The 18,789-nt window shown below is 42.9% G+C and overlaps 1 protein-coding gene across 5 annotated transcripts in view; it reads left to right on the top strand.

Annotated features, from left to right (window-relative positions):
* The window catches only part of Hydin (HYDIN axonemal central pair apparatus protein), a 398,809-nt gene extending 383,250 nt beyond the window's left edge, over window positions 1-15,559 (top strand). For all 5 annotated transcript variants that reach the window (XM_058575799.1, XM_046435142.2, XM_058575800.1 and 2 more), the window contains 6 exons: window positions 2,147-2,359; window positions 3,179-3,342; window positions 4,166-4,316; window positions 5,414-5,644; window positions 10,188-10,412; window positions 13,954-15,559. In XM_058575799.1, coding sequence (XP_058431782.1) covers window positions 2,147-2,359; window positions 3,179-3,342; window positions 4,166-4,316; window positions 5,414-5,644; window positions 10,188-10,412; window positions 13,954-14,436 — 1,467 coding nt within the window. In that variant the 3' untranslated portion in view covers window positions 14,437-15,559. The remainder of the gene's footprint in view (window positions 1-2,146; window positions 2,360-3,178; window positions 3,343-4,165; window positions 4,317-5,413; window positions 5,645-10,187; window positions 10,413-13,953) is intronic.
* The last annotated feature ends 3,230 nt before the right edge of the window (window positions 15,560-18,789 follow it).

The following is an 18,789-nucleotide window of genomic DNA, read 5'->3' on the forward strand; positions in this document are numbered from 1 at the left end:
GACTCAAGACTTACATTCTCAAGGAAGCATGCCCCTTCTGGATCAAATTCTATTATAACACCTTCTCTGTGGTTTAAACAATGGCCTTGGGTGAACCCAAGTGCTTTCAACTCTATTTCTGACAATATTGCTTTCAGTAAAAATGACATGACCTCCTCCCTGAAATTTTGTTATTTCAAGAATGTTATATGGATGGAATCGTACAGAATGCTATAAACAAGTCTCAGCAAGAACCAATTCTTTTTTTTTTTCTCTTGGGTAAACACCTAGCTGTGGAATGGCTCAGTCCCTATTCACCTTCTAAGAAGCTGTCAGATTGGTTTCCCTTTCATATCCTTTTTCTGTTCCAGTTTTCCTCTTGTGACCTGTTATGTTCCCACTAGCAATGTCTGACATGGCCACTTGCTCAATGTCCTTGTCAACATTTGATATGCTCAGTTTTTAAAGTTTTGGCCACTCTACTAGGTATGTATGTAGTAGTATCTCATTAAGGCTTTGATTTTCATTTCCCTAATGACCGAGGATGTGGAACATCTTTTCAGGTACTCACCATCCATGTACCTTCTTTGTTGAAGTGTCTTCAAATCTTCTATTTTTAATTAGGTCGTGGTTCTCAAAGTTTTGAGAGCTCTTTATATAGTCCGGGCACAAGTCTTACATTTAGGTCTTCAATCTGTTTGGAGTTAATTTTTGTACCTAGTGCAAGATATGGATCAAATTCATTTTTGTATGCAAATATCCAATTATTCCACCACCATTTGTTGAGAATATTTCCCTTTCTCCACTGAATTGCCTTGACACCTTTAACAAAAATCAGTTGACCAGGTGTGTGTAGGTCTGTTGCTGAACTCTATACTTGTCCATTGATCTATTTGGCCAACTTTATGCCTGTACCACACTGACCTTGTTGATAAACTCAATGGCTGCTTCTTACCCATTGTCTTACTTGACCTGTGATAGCACGTGACACCATAAACCAGTCCCTCATCCTTCAAACACCCCTTCCCTTAAGTCCAGGACACCGCCCCCTCCTGGTTTCTTCCCACCTTACTGGCTGCTACGTCACATTTTCTCTGATTCTTCCTAACCTTGGAGTGTGTCCATCAGGAATCAAGGTCCTCAGATTCCTTCTTTCTTCTAAAGATATTCCTTCCTCTTTGATCTCATCCAGTTTCTTGGTCTTAAAATAGCATTGCCACATGGAAAACTCCCAGATCTATATCCCCCACCTGGACTTTTTTCCCTTTCACTCAGTTTGTAAATTCCACTTCCTGCTTGACTGATATTCTTCCCAAATGTAACTTGGACAGAACTGAGTTCCTGAATCTCTCCCCCAACCTGCTCCTCTCACAGTCAACATCGCCATCCTTCTTGTCGCTCGATCTAAACACACGAGGGTCATTCTTGAACCTTCTTCCACTTACACCAAAGATCCCATACATCAGAAAATCCTAGCTGGGCTTGCTGGCTCACTCCTGTAATCCCAGCCACTAGGTGGGCTGAGGTAGGAAGATTACAAGTTCAAAGCCAGCCTAGGCAACTGAGACCATGCTTCAAAATAAAATACTACTTCAACAGAAGGAAAGGCCTCTTCCAGGATTCCCAGGTCCTACATGCCTTTCTTCCCTGTCCATTATCTCCCCGTCACCCATTTACTAGAAAGGTTCCCTCGTCATTTATCAAATTTAGGACCTTTACAATCAATGTTTCTTCTGCATGGAGGCTCTTTTCCCTCAGGTCTCCCCTGATTTTGTCCTTGTTGGTCTTTAATCCGGCACAGGATTCCCTATGCCCTTGCCTGGCTTCATCCCAGCCCTCTACCCCGAACTCCCACCCCCATGTCCTTCCCCTACCTACATGCTGTGTCTGTCTCTCCCCACTAGAGTGTAATCTCTTCCAGGACAGAGATTTTTTTGTGACTTTGTTCATTGCTGTAACTCCACAACCAAAAACAGTGCCTGGCACACTTTGTGCAACAAGATAAATATTTGTTGAAAAAAAAATGAAAGAAAAAAATTACCCATTGGAACTCACGATAGGAAGTGCTGTTAAAATGAGTCTTCCCTGCATTCATTCTGCTCCTCTGGCACCTGCACACAGACCAGGGGCAAGTGCCATGGAAGGTGACGTGACTGCTTTCTTCCAGGTGGTGAATTTCAACTGCCAGGTACGCTCCAAGCACACGCAGACCATCCTGCTGTCAAACCGCACCAACCAGACCTGGAATCTGCGCCCCATCTTTGAGGGCGAGCATTGGGAGGGGCCTGAGTTCGTCACCCTGGAGGCCCATCAGCAGAACAAGCCCTATGAGATCACCTACCGGCCCCGCACCATGAACGTGGAGAATCGCAAGCACCAGGTAGGCTGAGGTCCCCCCATCAGATCCCTGGCATAGTCGAAGGAAGGCGAGATGTTAGAAGTCAGATTTGGAGCTCAGAGACTGAGATGAGAGTCTCCAGATCATGATGGAACAGTGGGGAGTCATGCAGATTGTCAAGCTTTGGCTTCTCTTTGGGTCCCTGTTTCATTGTAGGGGATGCTCTTAGAGCCAAGGGCTCAGTTCTGAAATGAAGTCCTAAACCAAGCATTGAGCAGTAAATATTTAGCTTGATTGCACAAACAGCATTGTGATGATTGTAATAAAAATCAGAAAAAGAAAAGGAGAGTAACCACAATCTTCTACACTATAAAAAGTGAAAATTTTTTTTCTGTCTTTGCTACCAGGACTTATTCAGATGCAGCCATAAGGTCACCATAGCATACCTGATCTTGTTTTCCATTTATTTTCACTTAAAGCATTTTTTTCTATTTAACTATGCAGTTTTGTTATAACCATTTTAATGGATGCCTAGTATTTCATTGAATGAGAATCCCATAATTTATTTAGCATTTCCCTTTTGTTGAACATTTATCTCTATATTTTCATCAATATTTTAGGTGTCTGGTGTGTGTGTGTGTGTGTGTGTGTGTGTATGCGCATGCGTGTGCCTGGAGTAGGACTCCTGGTTCAAATTCATATGAACATTTTTGTAATTCTTTGAGCACATTGCCAAGCGGCTTTCCACAAGTGTGATGTTTATTTGCAAGGCCTCCATTAATCCTGTGTTCCCACCATGCCTGACAGAGCTTTAATAAAGGACGCTCTGTGCCATTCTGATCCACTTCTGCTTCTCCTCAGGGCACTCTCTTCTTTCCCCTCCCGGATGGGACTGGCTGGCTGTATGCTTTGCTTGGGACTTCTGACGTTCCCAAAGCTGTAGCCAATATCAGCCGTGAAGTGCCATGTAAGACCCCCTACACTGAGCTCCTGCCAGTCACCAACTGGCTGAACAAGCCCCAGAGGTAAGGGGGTCAGGATGGGAAGATGGAGGGACAACTTCCACCATCCAGCTTGGTCCTTCCCCTGCTCAGTGCCTGTAGAGAATGGGTGGGACCCCAGGAATCAAAGACAAAGTAGTCTGATGTGGCCAGGCACCCTGAACTCTAAGCCTCTGGAGAGATTCTCCTGTTCAGTGCTATTTCTCATAAATCTCCTAGAATAATGCCTGGCACAAAATAAATTCCCATCAATGTTAGCTGTTGCTCGCATCATGATAATCACCTTTGTTATTCTTGACTGCTCTGTGTTATTACCTAAGCCACGGCCAGAGAATGAAGTCCCTTGGATCTTGGCCTGCAGTAGGAGTAGAATGGAATGCAAGGCCTAGAGGCACTCAAGTCACCCAGCGTGGTCCCCTTTTACAGAGAAGAACTAAAGACTGGAAGAAGAGGTGTAACTTGCTGGAGGTCACCTGCTTTGCATAGGCATAAATGCCCAGGTCTAAGTTTGAACCCCCAACTTGCCAATAACTAGTCATGTTACCTGAGCATGTTGTCTTGCTTCTTTTGAGTTCTATTTCTGCTTTAGTAAAGTGGAGATGTTAGTGACATGCCCCTTCTGTAGACAGTACAAGGTGTAAATGCCTGTAACACATGACTCAGTATCTGGCACACATAATAGATAGTCAATAAATGGTGGTTACTGATACTGTTGGTGACAGAATAAGACCGGAACCCTAGACCCACATGCTCTCCATAAAACCAAGAGCAGGCATAGCACCTTCCCTTCTTTCCTTTGGACAAGCAGTCTCATTCTCTCCTCTCCTCCCGTGCTCTTCTGCCCCAGATTCCGGGTCATTGTGGAAATGCTGAAGCCAGAGAAGCCAGACCTCAGTGTCACTATGAAGGGCCTTGATTACATCGACGTACTCTCTGGCTCCAAGAAGGACTACAAGCTCAACTTCTTCTCCCACAAGGAGGGGCTGTACAATGCAAAGGTATCTGTGTACTGAAGGCACCACCCTGAAACCCTGGAGGCTTGACCCTGAGGTTGGCAATCCTGGTATTAGGAAATAACAGGTGTCCTCCCATAGTCACTAATCCAAGACCTTGCGAGGCCTTTCACACATGAGCTATTTTGCCTAATTCGTTCATTTGTTTAATGAGTGTCTATTGAACATGGAGTGTACTAGGTGTGGCAACCCAGCAATGGTCAAATACAGGCACAGTTCTGTTCTCATGGAACGCACTGTCTAGTGGGAAGACACAGACACTATATAAAATTGCACCATGAATGTATTGTCTCAGAATGAGATATGTGCTTCTAGGAAAAAGCATGGATCATGGGAGAGGTCAGGGAAGAAGGTAATATTTGGGAGTTGTCCATTTATATATAGTAGTCAAAGCTATGATACGTGTTGGAATCACCAAGAGAAGGATTTTTAAAGTGAAATGATAGACATCATCATCCAAAGTATACGCATGAAGACACAAATTGGTGTCAACATACTTTATATACAACCAGAGATATGAAAAATTGTGCTTTATACATGTAATAAGAATTGTAATGCATTCTGCTGACATTTATTTTTTTTAAAAAAATTGATTAAAAAGGATTTTAAGAGAACATATATAAAATATAGATTATATAATAACTAATGTCTCCAAATGATAATAAGATAAACAACCCAATGTATTAAAATGGGCAAATGATTTGACAAAAGGAGCTATGTGAATGACCAATAAGCACACAAGGTCAACATCCTCATTCACCTGGAGAAAGAAGTTTAAATGGTGATCATATCAGCATATTGACAAGTCAGTCTCAGGAGTAAGGGGACAGCTCAGTGCAGTGACAAGTGTGAGCTCTCCAGCCAGCACTGGACAAGCTGCTCTGGCCTCTTCTAAAGCAAGCTCAGGCTAGTTAAGACCAGAGTGCTTTAAGAGAAAGGTAGGCTGGCAAGGATCCAGTCAGGCTGCAGGGCAGTGCCCCCTGCACCCCCTGTGCCCAGGCCAGGCTAACAATGAGCAGGAGCCCCTCTCTCTAGGACCTTCGGCTAACCCCCTCTGCCCTGCTTCCTCCCTGTGAATGCAGGTGATCTTCAGAAATGAGTCCACCAATGAGTTCTTGTACTACGTAGTGAGCTTCAAGGTCATCCCTTCAGGCGTCATCAAAACCATCGACATGACTAGCTTGGTCCGGCAGAGTACGTCAGCCTCCATCAAGGTGGAAAACCCCTTGCCCTACTCGGTGACCTTCTCCACAGACTGCAGGGTGCCGGACATCATCCTGCCCTCCCAGTTTATCGTGCCTGCCAACTCTGAGGTACAGTCCTGGCTGCCAGGGACCCCCAAGGGCTGTCACAGAAGCTTCTGCCCACAGGGGTTCTGGGTTCATGTTCTGCATGCCCTGAGGGTGGGCCAGCCCTAGCAGTGTTCAGGAAGGCAGGGGACTTGATTGTCCCTGCCTTCCTGACCTCAAGTTCCTTTCCTCTACTGCCAAAGTCCTTACTTAGCTTTGGTTTAGATAGGTAAAATGGACTTCTGTGTTGTGACCCTCACCTCTATCATTTGTTGTGACCCTCACCTCTATCATTGCCTTGTCCAGGATAAATATTTTTTAGGTATTTATTTAGTGAATTACAAAAGTAGTATAGAGCTGAAGTGTGACTCAGTGGTAGAGTGCCCAGCATGATGTGTAAGGGTTTGCTCTCCAGCACTGCAAAGAAGGAGGAGGGGTAGAGGAGCTCAGTAACATGGACTATCTGTGCTGAAAAGCAAGATACGTAATGACACAGCAACAGTCGCACTTTTTTTTTTTTTGTAATACCAGCATTTGAACCCATGGCTCTGCACATGCTAGGCAAGTGCTCTACCACTGAGCTACACTCCCAGCCCAACATAGATGGAGATAGACAGATAGATAGATACATACATACATATATATACATACATACACACAGAGACAGACAGACCACTGCAGGATGGAGGCCCAAGAACCTTTAACAGGGATTGGGAGGACATGGCCTAGAATTATGACCCAGCAGGGAGACCAACTTTCATTTTTATTCTTCTTGTAAATGTATCACCCTGAACTCTTAAACTGCCCAGAATTCATCAAAATCCCTTCACTCCAATTTGAGCTCTTCCTTCACGTGCAGAATCTAGAGGCCAGATTTGTTTTCTCTGCTCTCCCATTTTTATCGGGGCTTTACCTTTCCTTTGCCTTTAATGTCTCTTAAATGATCAAGTAGATTCTACTCTCTCAGATTTCTCTCAGCACCAGATTTCATCTTAGCAAGGCACTTCATCACTTTGCTTTGAACATTTAAAGGGCCGATAACAATAAAGCAGAGCCCAAAGTCACCCCCCACCCCCAACCCCCGCCACAGCTTAGGCTACTGTTGTCAGATCGCCCATCAAGTTTTCCAGGTCACGTGGGATTCTTCAACTCAGGGGCGATTTCTGGATCCTCTGGCTCTCAGAACTGATGTTCTCTTCCCTTCCTCCACTACTTCTCATATAGGGCTAATTACTATACCAGTCTCATGGCTATTAGTAGCTTGACCAGCCGTTTAGGGCTTACCTTTCCACTTAGTTTTGCTATAGATGTTGATCATGGGTTCTTCTTGTTAGCTGAGGTGGTCTTTGTGTTTCATGAGGGTCGAGGGAGTTTTTAACCATGCTGTAGCTGCTACTATCATCTTACCCAAAGCCTGGAATTGTTTTTTATGTATAGTGTAAGAAATCAAGTTCTTCTATTCTGAATCAATAAAAATCATCTCAGATTACTAAAAAAAAAAGTTCATCTTTTTCTCACTGCTCTGCAGGATTATTTATGAAATATGTCAAATTCATATAAGTATAGGTCTGTTCTAGCTTTTCTGTGATATAATAATGATCTAATTTCTGACCTTGTACCAATACCACAGTATCCTAACATATTTAGACTTGTAGTGAGGATTGGAATCTGATAAAGGAAACAATCACTCTAGCTTTACATTAAGACCTAATAACCTCTTTTGCTTGTTTATTTGTTTGTTTGGTTGGTTGGGTTTTGGTACCAGGGATTGAACTCGGGGGCTCTTAACCACTGAGCCACATCCCCGGACCTTTTTTATTATTATTATTTTGACATGGGGTCTCACTAAGTTGCTTAGGGCCTCACTGAGTTGATGAGGCTGGCTTTGAACTCAGTCTTCCTGCCTCAGCCTCCTAAGTTGCTGGGATTGCTCCTACATCTAGCTAACCTCTTATATTTTTGCTCTTCAAAAGTATCTTGGCTATGTAGAAACTTATTCATCTTTCACTAGACTTATTTTTATGTTTCATACATTTGAAACCTCAAATGCTAAGTATTCAGGCTACCCATCACCGGAGGACCAATATTCCAAAGACAGATGTTGATAGGAAGGAAATCAGGTTTATTCAAGGCCAATCCCGAAGAAGATAAGAGGGGACAGACTCAAAGCTTCATCTTCTGGACTCAAAGTTCTTAGGCTACTGGGAAGAGTTAGGGTAGCTAGTGAATAGCTAGTGAGACTACAGCCTGGATGAGTTCTTCCTCTGCAAGGACATGTGTCATTTTCTAGAATATCACAATGGATTCCCACTTCCTGCTATTAGTTACTAAGGGAAGGTTTTACAAAGGCCATCTGGATTCTTGTGAACCTAAACAAAAATTTAGCAGTTAATATCTAAGTGAGGCTTCTCTTTAGCTAAAGAATTAGGGAGAGGTAAGGAGAATGAATAGTGAAGGCCAATTTCAAGGGAGCCCCTGTTAAATGTTATTATAAATTGTATCTTTACAAATTTCACTATTTATCACAAGCATATAGAAATACAGTTTGTATATACTACTCAAAATCCAATCATCTTATAAATTTAACTCATTAATAATGATTTCAAGCATAGATGTTTTAAATTTTCTGTACATGTAATAATATAATCTGAAAATAATTATAATTTTATTTCTTCCTTTCTAAACCTTTCCCTTCAATTTCTTTTTCACACTTTGTAGCACTATCTAGGATGTTCAGAACAATGCTGAACAGGATGGTGATAGAGAGTATCTTTCCTCTGTTACGGATCTTGAAAGCAACACTTTCAAAGTGTCATTGTTATTTGTTTTAGATTTTTTTTTTATAGATACTCCATATCAGATTAAGAATTTCCCCTTCATTCCTAGTTTTCTAGAGTTTTTAATACATGAATGGATATTGAGTTTTATCAAATCCTTTTTCTGCACCAATTAAGATGCCTATGTGATTGTTCTCCTTTTAATCTGATTGATTGGTTTTTCTGAAGTTAAACCACCTTTCTGTTCATGGAATAAACCCAACTTCATGCTATTGTATGCCCTTTTTAATCCTGTTAGACTCAGATTTTACCAGGCATTTTATATCTATGTTTAGGAGAGAGTCTATCATTCAGTTTCTCTTTTTTCTTCTTGTCCCTGCTGAACTTTGGTATCAGTGTTATACTTGTTTGCATGGGTATTTTTCTTTGTGTTTTCTCCTGAAAAATTTGTGTAATACTACTAGGGTTCTTTCATCCTTGATTTTTTTGGTATAACTTACAAGGAAAACTTTATGATCCTGAAATTTCTTTAAGGAAAAAGAATTTCTTACTATTGATTCAATTTCTTTGATGGTTACAGGACTATGGAGGTTTTCTGTGTCTTCTTTGGGACTTTTTTTTAAAGTTATATTTGTACATTTGTATATCTCATCTAATTTTATTGAAAAACCATATAAATTTTTATATCATGATCTTTTCTGTTTAACATCTACAACTTCAGTAATATCCTCTTTTATCCTATTTTTTTCATTTAAAGCTCATTTTTTAAAAAAAAATACCTACTCATGATAAAACAAAATTTCAATTCTACAGATGTATAGGAAATAGTAAAAGTTTGCACAATCCCATTTCTCCCACCCGTACATAACCACCAGTGACAATTGAGTATATATCCACACAACCTCTTTTCTATACCCACTAGACATATTATTCTCCACAAAAATGAATTTAAACTTTGTATGCATGTTTGGAACTTCCTTGGTTCCACTTACAATATCACCAGCACCTTTCATTTCAATGCCTATAGCGCTACTTCATCCTTTTTATGGCAACCTGATATGCCACTGAAGTGGGGAAAACTATAAGTTATTTAACCAACCTCCTAACTGCTGGTGCCTTTGAATTATTCTCCCTGTTTTGCTATTACAAGCAATACTCTTCGCTTCTTGTTTTGTTTTGCTATGGGTAACCATGAAGGAAGAGAAAGCCAGTCAAGGCAGAACACAGGGAGCTGTTCTGAGTTGACTGTACAAAGAAGGAGCCACCTGACCTCACACTCTGGCTTGTGCCATGGTCTCCATAAATGTCCTTCTGCAGAGAAGATCCAACACTTATTTTTTAGACTCAAAGATATTTCAGATATAGAAATACTAGGGCTTGGGGTAAAAATGGGAGCTCATAACCCACTTGAATCAAAGTGTGAAATATGATATATCAAGAATTATGTAATGTTTTGAACAGCCAACAATAAAAAATTTAAAAAATAAATAAAAAATAAATAAATACTAGGGCTAAAGAAAGCTAGAAAGGGGTACAGAGGAGGGCGAATGAGCTACGCAAATTCTGGCATTCGATTGCTCTTTCTCAACTTACTCCTGTTGAACTTTGGTATGAGAGTTCTGCTGGTTGGCATGGACTCAGTATTACCCTGGACTCAGGATCAGTGTGGACATTTTCATGTGAAGCACCATTTCTGCCACCAGCCTGCTGTGAGGACTTGGGCAGGTCCCAGGGTGTCAGGGAGTAGGTCAGACTTCCTGCAGGACAAGAGCCTCCATCTTCTCTTCCAGGGCACGTTCTCATTCGAATTCCAGCCCCTGAAAGCTGGAGAAACCATTGGAAGACTAACTTTGCACCACTATGATCTGGGCTATTATCAATATGAGCTCAATTTGAAGGCCGTCCCAGCACCTCCTGAAAAACCTGTCCATTTCCAGACTGTTCTTGGCAGCAATCAAAGCATGTTCGTGAAGTTCACCAACTATACCCGGCTGAAAACAGAGTACTTCTGCAGGGTGAGCAGACCCTTCTCTTGCCAGAAGTCTGGTTTCAAAAATAATGGTACTGTGCTATCATAGCAACCCCCACCTTGGAGGCCTGAATCTAGGCTGGAAAGTCCCAGCTTAGAAACAAATAGCACCAGGTTAGGCGCTTCCTTTACAGACTTCCTATCTTAACAAGCTGGGCTTATGGCAGGGTAGTCGATTCCTGTATCATGCTCAGGGGTCAATAAAGGGAGACAGTATCACTTGGTGGTCAGAAGTCTAGGGTGTAGACTAACAGACATGGATTTGAATCCTGACTTCACCACTTACTCATTGTATAAATCATTTACTTAAGCTCTCTAAGTCATAAATTGAGAGGACACCCCCTTAGTACATTTTTTTATTGCTGCAAGTGAATAGCTCTGGGTAATTATTTTTTAGAACTAAGATTAAACCCAGGGGTCCAGGGGTGATGCTTTACCACTGAGCTACCTCCCCAGTCCTTTTTATTTTTTATTTTGAGGCAGAGTCTCAGTAGGTTGCTTAGGGCCCTGCTAAGTTGCTTAGGCTGGCGTTGAACTTGCGATCCTCCTGCCTCAGCCTCCTGAGTCGCTAGGATCACAGGCATGTGCCACCAGGCCCAGCAAGACTGAGTAATTTCTAAATATAGGTTTATTCATCCCATGATTCTGGGGACTGAGTGCTCCAGGTCAAGGGCCTGGGGCTGGTGAGGGCCTCTTGCTGGTGAGTACTCTGCAGTCAGTCTGGAATTGGCATCCATGGTGAGAGAAGTGTGTCTAAGGGAAAGAGTCAAACTGGCTTTTCTAACAGTCTGTTGATCCATGATTGATCTAATCATCCATGAGAGCTGCCCTCAAGACCCATGTCCCACCTGGTCCCAAATCTTCCTATCTCTTAATGAGAATTAAATCTCAACATGAGTTTTGGTGGGACATTCAAACCATAGCAAACCCCAACTTCACAGGACTGCTATAAGTACTTTCAAATATGTATATAAAGCCATTTTCTTAGTGCCTACCCTTCAGTAAGGACTCCACATATATTAGCTATTATAGCAATTGGAATATAGGTCCAAAGACTGAAACTCCAAATACAGCAAAATTGACGCTTTTTCCTTGCATAAATAACAGTCCAGGCATTAATAGTATGAGACAGAAGAATGGCAGTCCCATGACAACAGGTACCTAGACTCCTTCTGTGCTGATATTCCATATTCTGCAGAGAGTTGCTTTGATCCATATGGGCCAATGTAGCTTACCAGGACATCAACATTCTAGTCAGCAACAAGGATACAGAAGGGGAGTTGCATACATAACTTCCACTAATATTCAATTGAACAAACCTTTACAGGACCACTCCTACCAACAAGAGGAACTAGGAAAAATGGGCTTTTTGTGAAAATCAGAGGTTCTGTGGCTATTGTCAACATGTATTTGATCAATTGTATCAGTCAAGAAAAGCTAGGCTATGCTGTAATAACCCTGAGATTTCAATCGCTTAAAAGAACAGATTTGGGTTGAGGATATAGCTTAGTTGATAGAGTGCTTGCCTTGCATGCACAAGGCCTTGAGTTCAATCCACAGTACCACAAAAAAAAAAAGGAATAAAAAGGAACAGTTTCTTACTTATATTGACTTATACTATCATCCCATGAGTGTCTACAGGGGCTTTGGGGACCTAACCGAAAAACAACCACACTCTCAAATGTTTCCAGTTACAGAACCAGAGAGGTGAAAGACCCTGACAGGATTTGGGAGAGCAATTAAATGCTCTAGAGTGGAAGTGACACCTTTCACTTCCGCTCACAGATAATAGTCCAGAAGCAGTCCCACCCATTCACAAGGAACCAGAATGTATCATCTTCCATGTACATGGAAGGAAAGAAAAACCAGATATGGGGGAACAGCCACATCTGTTACCGGAGATGGAGACTTCTGAATCAGTAGTGGTAGGAATGGAATTGAGCCGAGTGAGCACAGACAGACACACAGGCAAGGCTTTCATTGGGGATGCAGCTGGAGGGAGACAGCCGTGATGGAGAGAGGGAAATCAGGCTGCTCTCCCAACAAAGAGAGATGTAAGCTTTTATTAATTTGGGGGGTGGACTAAAGTCCAGTAATTTTCTGCTGGCCAGGGGCAAGTTCCAAAAGATGTTTCTTCTTGCACAAGTCTTGGCCCACCAAGTGGTCATGGTCAACTTGTCCTGGGACCTGCTCAGTTACTCTTGGTGCTGGCACCATCACCCTGTGCTGAAGTATTTTAGGTGCTTGAACCGCTGCAGCTGCTGAAAGCACAGTGGTGCAGTAGGAAAAACAGCTCCCACGGGCGACCAAGGTGTCAACATGCAGAGCTGAGTAGAATCTGACCCAAAAGTTCAGGCTGCACAGATGCCGAGCCTTTTCATCCTATTCCAGTCACCCATCAGATACCTGCAGGTCCAAGGGAAAAGTCAGTGTTTTCAGCAAAAACAGCCTTCAAGTCCCTGGAAAGTAACCTAGGCAACCGTTATCATCATAACCCACACATCAGAGACGGTATCTACAGTGAAGCTAGTGAGGAACTGATAACATATTGCCCATGTGTGACCTCCAGAATTAATGATTTTTAAGTTGACTAAGCACATTTAAAACTACAGGGTTTTGTAGAGTTTTCCTCATAACAGTTTCATCTTGTATAAACATTCTGCTTCTGTGGTTTTCTCAGGGTCTCATGAAAGGCCTTTTGAGAAGAGCACAAGGGTAGAGAAGCAGCTTGCCACGCTACAAAGGGTCAGAGTTTATCAGACCCCATGGGGGGGGCTGTGTAACTAGGTTTTCACTGCTGCAAGCCAAAGACCTGACAAGAACAACTTAGAGGAGGAAAAGTTTATTAGGGGCTCATAACTTCAGAGGTCTCAGTCCATAGATGGCCAACACCTTTGCTCTGGGCCCAAGGTAAAGCAGGACATCATGGTTGGAGGACATGGAGAAGGAAAGCAGCCCAGGACATGGTCACCAGGAAGCAAAAAAAGCAACTCTGCTCATCAGGAACAAAATATGTACCCCAAAGGCAGGTTCCCAGGGACTCACCCTGTCCAGCCACACCCTACCTGCCTACAGTTACCATCCAGTTAATCTATTCAAGGAGATTAATGCACTGATTAGGTTAAGACTCTTATAACCCAATAATTTCATCTCTGAATTGTCTTGCATTGTCTCATGTATAAGATTTGGGGACCCCTAATATCTAAACCAAAATAGTTTCATTGTCCCAGCCCTTTGTCCCAAAACATCCTGACTATCTCAGTGACTGCACCACCAACATGATCTAGTGTGTGTGTTAGAGCATGTCACTAAAGTCTCTTTACCTCCATTTTTTGGTAGCAAATAGGAATAATAATGGATATACCTACCCTGCAAAGATCTCTGCTCTATAGATTCTGAGGACACTGTTTTAGAGCCTGCCCATCGTCACACAAGCACTGTTTGTGAATGGAGGGGTGGGGTGGACTGGAGTCCTGGGATGCTCTGTAGGATTCTCTGTGAGATGAGTTTGTTTGTTCCCCTTTCAGACAGACTGTTCAGACTTCCACACAGAGAGAGTTATCACCGCACCTCCAGGAGCCCAGGGGGGCACTGAAGTCAACGTGGAAGTCTTCTTTGAGCCCAGCCACCTGGGTGAGACCAAGTGCACCCTGATGCTGACATCACTTATGGGCGGGGAATATACCATCCCCCTCTTTGGAAAGGCCCTGTACCCCAAGCCCCAAGGCCCCTTCCTGATCCGAGCTGGCTATAGCATAATCATCCCCTTCAAGAATGTCTTCTTCCACACGGTGTTCTTCTCCTACTCCCTGGACAGCCCAGCCTTCCTCGTCCGGGCTCTGGATTCTGTGCGGCCCAAGAAGATCAACAACATCACAGTTTTCTTTGAAGGAAACCCATCAGGCAGCAAAATCCCCATCACCACCAAGCTCACTGTGACCTGCCCTCCCAGCGAAGGCAATGAAACTGGAATTAAATGGGTCTATTATCTGAAGGGGATCACCCCTTAGTGACAGCCAGGATTCCCTGCATCAACCAAAAGCTATCTTCTCAGCCTGAAGAGTCACACATTGTTTTAGCATAATACAAAAAAAGAGAAGAAAACAGGAACTCTGAAGAGATTGTTCTCTTCATTTAATTATAGGGGCAGTTATTTCTGTATCTTATGTTTTCCAAATACAGACATGAAATAGATATTCCATATTAAACTCTATAGCCATATACTTGAAATAAGTAAATCCTTGCAATTCCCTGAATTTTGTTTCTTGGCATGTCCCACAGCTTAAACACTGTGTAATGATCTCCCTTTTAACAAGAAGACACTGTGTCACACTCACGACCTTCTCTACATAGCACTTTGAAACGTCTGGCACCAGGACACTGCAGTTTCTTCTTAAAATGTAAAAGTCCATAGATTTGACTCTATTCTGATGTGATATTTTATTCTGCTTTCACATAAAAGTCAAAGAAACAACTCTTTTCAAAATGATGAGCAGACATCAGGAAGGCAACCCAGGAATGCTCTCATTCACTTTTTCTCTTAGATTCCTCCAAATGCCACATCTGTGGCCTGCAGAAAGTTCTTGCTGGAAGTCAGGTCCTGGAGGATGGCTAACAGAGACCCAGTTTCCACACCCTTCCCCAGCCCTGGACACAGCAGCTAGCTCGAGGGCAGTGATTCTTCACCCATCTGCACATCAAGTCACTTAATTCTCACCCAGAATCCAATGCTCCCCAGATTCCAATTTAATTGGTCTGGGGAGACCCATGGGCATCTCTTTAAATATATGTAATTTGTACTGCAGAGTTGAGTGCCAGGGCTATAGAGAAAACATGCCCCCAACCATTTGTGCTACAACTGAGTCAGGAATCCCATCCAGGGGAAGGACCACATCCCAGTTAGATGTGTTGAAACTGAACTTATTTTGTATGCAAATAAAGGGTAACCATCTAGACCAGTGCCTTTCTCCAGCAATACTCTGGAAGCTCCACTTCCACCAAGCCCCAGAACACCTGCCTCAATCCAGAGACCTGGCTCCACAGCCACCTCTTCCCCAGGGCCTTGCATATGTTTTCCGGGGACCACCTACCTGTCAGTGTGCCATGTGTCAAAATAAAGATGGTTAGAGCCTGGCCCTGGACCATTCTTACTACTCCAGACACACACCTTTGACTAAGGGCCCTCTGCCTCCACCTCCTCCCCCTTCTCATTCCCTGCAGCCCACCTGCAAGAGAGGGTGGAGGTGTGAAAGCAGATGGCCACTTGGGGATGAATGCTCAAAAGAAGTGGGTCTCTAAAATGTCGCTGGACCACCACTAGCAGCACCTGGGAATTTATTAAAGATCCAAATTCTCGGTCCCCACCCCAGACTGACTTGAGTTATAAACTGAGGGGGTGCAGCCCAGCAATCTGTCTTATAATAAGCCCCTCTGCCTGTTGGAGATGGTATTTAGTGGGTGGACACTCTAATACTTTTATTTCACCTCCCCACAAGCCTAAGCCCAGCACATAATATGTGCAGCTAGTACCTATTAAGCATTTTCTAGAGTGCTTATAAACTTAGACCTATATACTTAATAAACAATTTATTGTTATAACCTCTAAATACACTATTAATAGGTCTAAAGACAAAGACCTAAATGACAGATTTTTCCCAGTGGTTAAGTAAGCAAAGACTACACTAACAAATAATCTGTATTTGCTAGTGAAAGAAGCATCATGACCAGCAAATACAGAGTTTGTAAAAAAAAAAAAAAAAAAAAAAAACAGTGGTTCTCCAGTTTCAATATTTATCAGAAGCATCTGGGCCTCACTCTCAGAGGGTCTAATTGGATAGGGCTAGAGAATTTGCATTCCTAACCAGTTCCTGATGATACTATTCCTGCTTCTTGGAGAAGCAAACTGATCATCACAGCGCCAAAGCCCTGAGCCTCCTCATCACTTAGAATGGCCCATAGATGTGCTGCATAGTATCACCTGGAGACTTTCAGGAAGGCAAGACCTCAGGCCCCTCCCCAGGTCTACTGAGCTAAAAATCTGAATTTGGAGGGGGTCTTGTAGCTGAGAACCCTAATATAAGGTCACTTTGCCCAATCCACAGCCCTCTCTTTTCACTAGACCCCTAGAGAGTGGCCTTACCAACTCTGCTTATGGGCTACTTTGTGAAAGCAGCCCTCCCCAGAATGGCCCTCCCACCAGTACCCATTCACCAGAGGTACTGAGGGATAATTGGCCTAGCACCGCATTCTTCAAAAGGGGCACCTTTCAACAACTTCAAATGCAATACACTAACAGTTGCTGAAACTGAAGAAAAGATGGAGGCAGTTGTGTGAACACTGAGGAGGCAAAGCCTGGTGACCTCCTCTGGCTTTTTTGACATGCTCCTTTGAGGCCGGAGGGCTCTCGACCACTACCCCAATCACTGGCTGCTACAGAAACTAGCTACTTCTGGTGTCACTGGCTCAGTGATAAAGCTTTCTGGTTTCAATCCCCAGTACCCCAATTTTTTTTAAATGGCAGTCTGCCTTCCAGTGGGCGAGGGGCAAAGCTCCCTCCCCACAGCCCTCAGCCGAGTGCATGATACATACTTCCCTACATACTTCCCAAACCTGCGTCAGCTCTCCCCAAACCATGGAGTCCGGAGTCCAAATCTTTCTCAGAGAGAGGAAGAAATCCTCTCTCCCTGGAATCTAGAGCCCTACTCTGATCCCACATCAGCAAGAACCCCTTCCTGGCAGACTTGAGAATCAGTGCATTTCTCATACTTCCTTTGCCTCAAAAAAATAAAATAAAACAGTTTTATATTGACAAAATAGCTCAACAGTGACCTGAGTAGAGCTTGGGGAAAATAAGCAATCTGACACAGCATGTAAAAGTTACATTTGACAGAGTATATATTCAGCAAAGCAGACCAGGAGGCTTCTAACTGGGAGACGATCAAAAGATGAAGGCAGGCAGGGTCAGGGTGCACTGTGCACAGAATACCTTGTAAAGGAGACCCCCTGGCACTGCTCCACAGAGCCCCTGGTAAGTGTGACATGCTGTCTAGCCACTTCTTTTGAAGATATATGCCTAAAGTCAGAGGTGATAATATTATGACATTGGCAATGGCTGTGAGATCTCAAGAAATTAGATCACATTTCTTAGACTTTCAACTATGTTGCCCTGAAACTCTTGCTAAAATTACAGTGCTGTTGGAAAAACTGCTTTGATTAGGGTACCACTGAATGACACCACCACTACCATTTTATTACAAGTTATGTAATAACTTTTACATAACTTGGTAATAGCTGTTATTAATAGTTGTTAGAGAACTGTTACAGAGTCCATAATAATGACCAGGCCCCTCACAGATGCAGATGAGTCATGGTTGTGAGATGATGGTCAGCACATGGCCAGGCATGTCAGTATCCACAAATCCAGAAGAGACTGAGCACAGGAGGGCTAGCCAAAAGCCTCAGAGAAGGGAAAGACATGTATAGAAAACGAGGATGGGTTTTGGGCTTTATCCTCAATACCACTGTCAGTGCAGTATGCATACATAACCTTAATTAGCTGGCCTCTCTAAGATATCAGAGAAAAGAAATCACTTCTTTTTAGGAACTTCTGACCTCGGTAGGACAAAGCATTGGTTTAGGTTTTGAATAAGAAACTGGTTTCTTAGCAACCTGACCCAGAATGTAATTTCAGAAGAGTTCCTTCTCGTTAAAAAAAAAAAATAAAGGAAAAAATCCATACCACTTCAGTTATTAAGACTCATATCACAGTATGACCCTTGGGGAATTCAGTTTACCTTTAATAAAAAGCCAAACCTAAATGCAAAGAAACAGATGAAATATTGTATGAGGTATGGGTCCAATGGGAATGAGACCATGTTGGAGAACAAACCCAAATCATCATCACTGATTTAAATTGTTTTCATTGTTTTGCATCAACATCATCAAGTCCTAAGGACACAAACTCTGCAAGACATTAGATGTCCCCAGCAGTACTGCTGGATATCAAGGTAAGAGGAGGAGACTACCAAGCAATACATTAACTGTGGAGATGAATCTATATAGGGGGGCAGTTTTCATATTGTTGATGCACCTACCTCCATTCATCAGATTGTGTTGGAAAAGTTTTGACACCTGTGAAAACCCCAACAGTAAGAGAAAACACATTTTCACAGGTTTTTCTAGATAAAATTTCCCCATCCATGACTTACTGAGTTTCATATTAGCCCCCATGTTCATTTTTTATGGCCACATAATAAATTACCATCAACTTAGCAGCTTAAAACAACACAGATTTGGGGCTGGGGCTGGGGCTCAGCAGTAGAGCTGAGTGAATACCTAGCATGTTCGAGGCGCTGGGTTCGAGC

This window comes from Marmota monax, unplaced genomic scaffold (genome assembly GCF_021218885.2).
Source record: "Marmota monax isolate L192 unplaced genomic scaffold, Marmota_monax_Labrador192_F-V1.1 WCK01_AAM20220418_F8-fsc00024, whole genome shotgun sequence".
NCBI classification, from domain to species: domain Eukaryota; kingdom Metazoa; phylum Chordata; class Mammalia; order Rodentia; family Sciuridae; genus Marmota; species Marmota monax.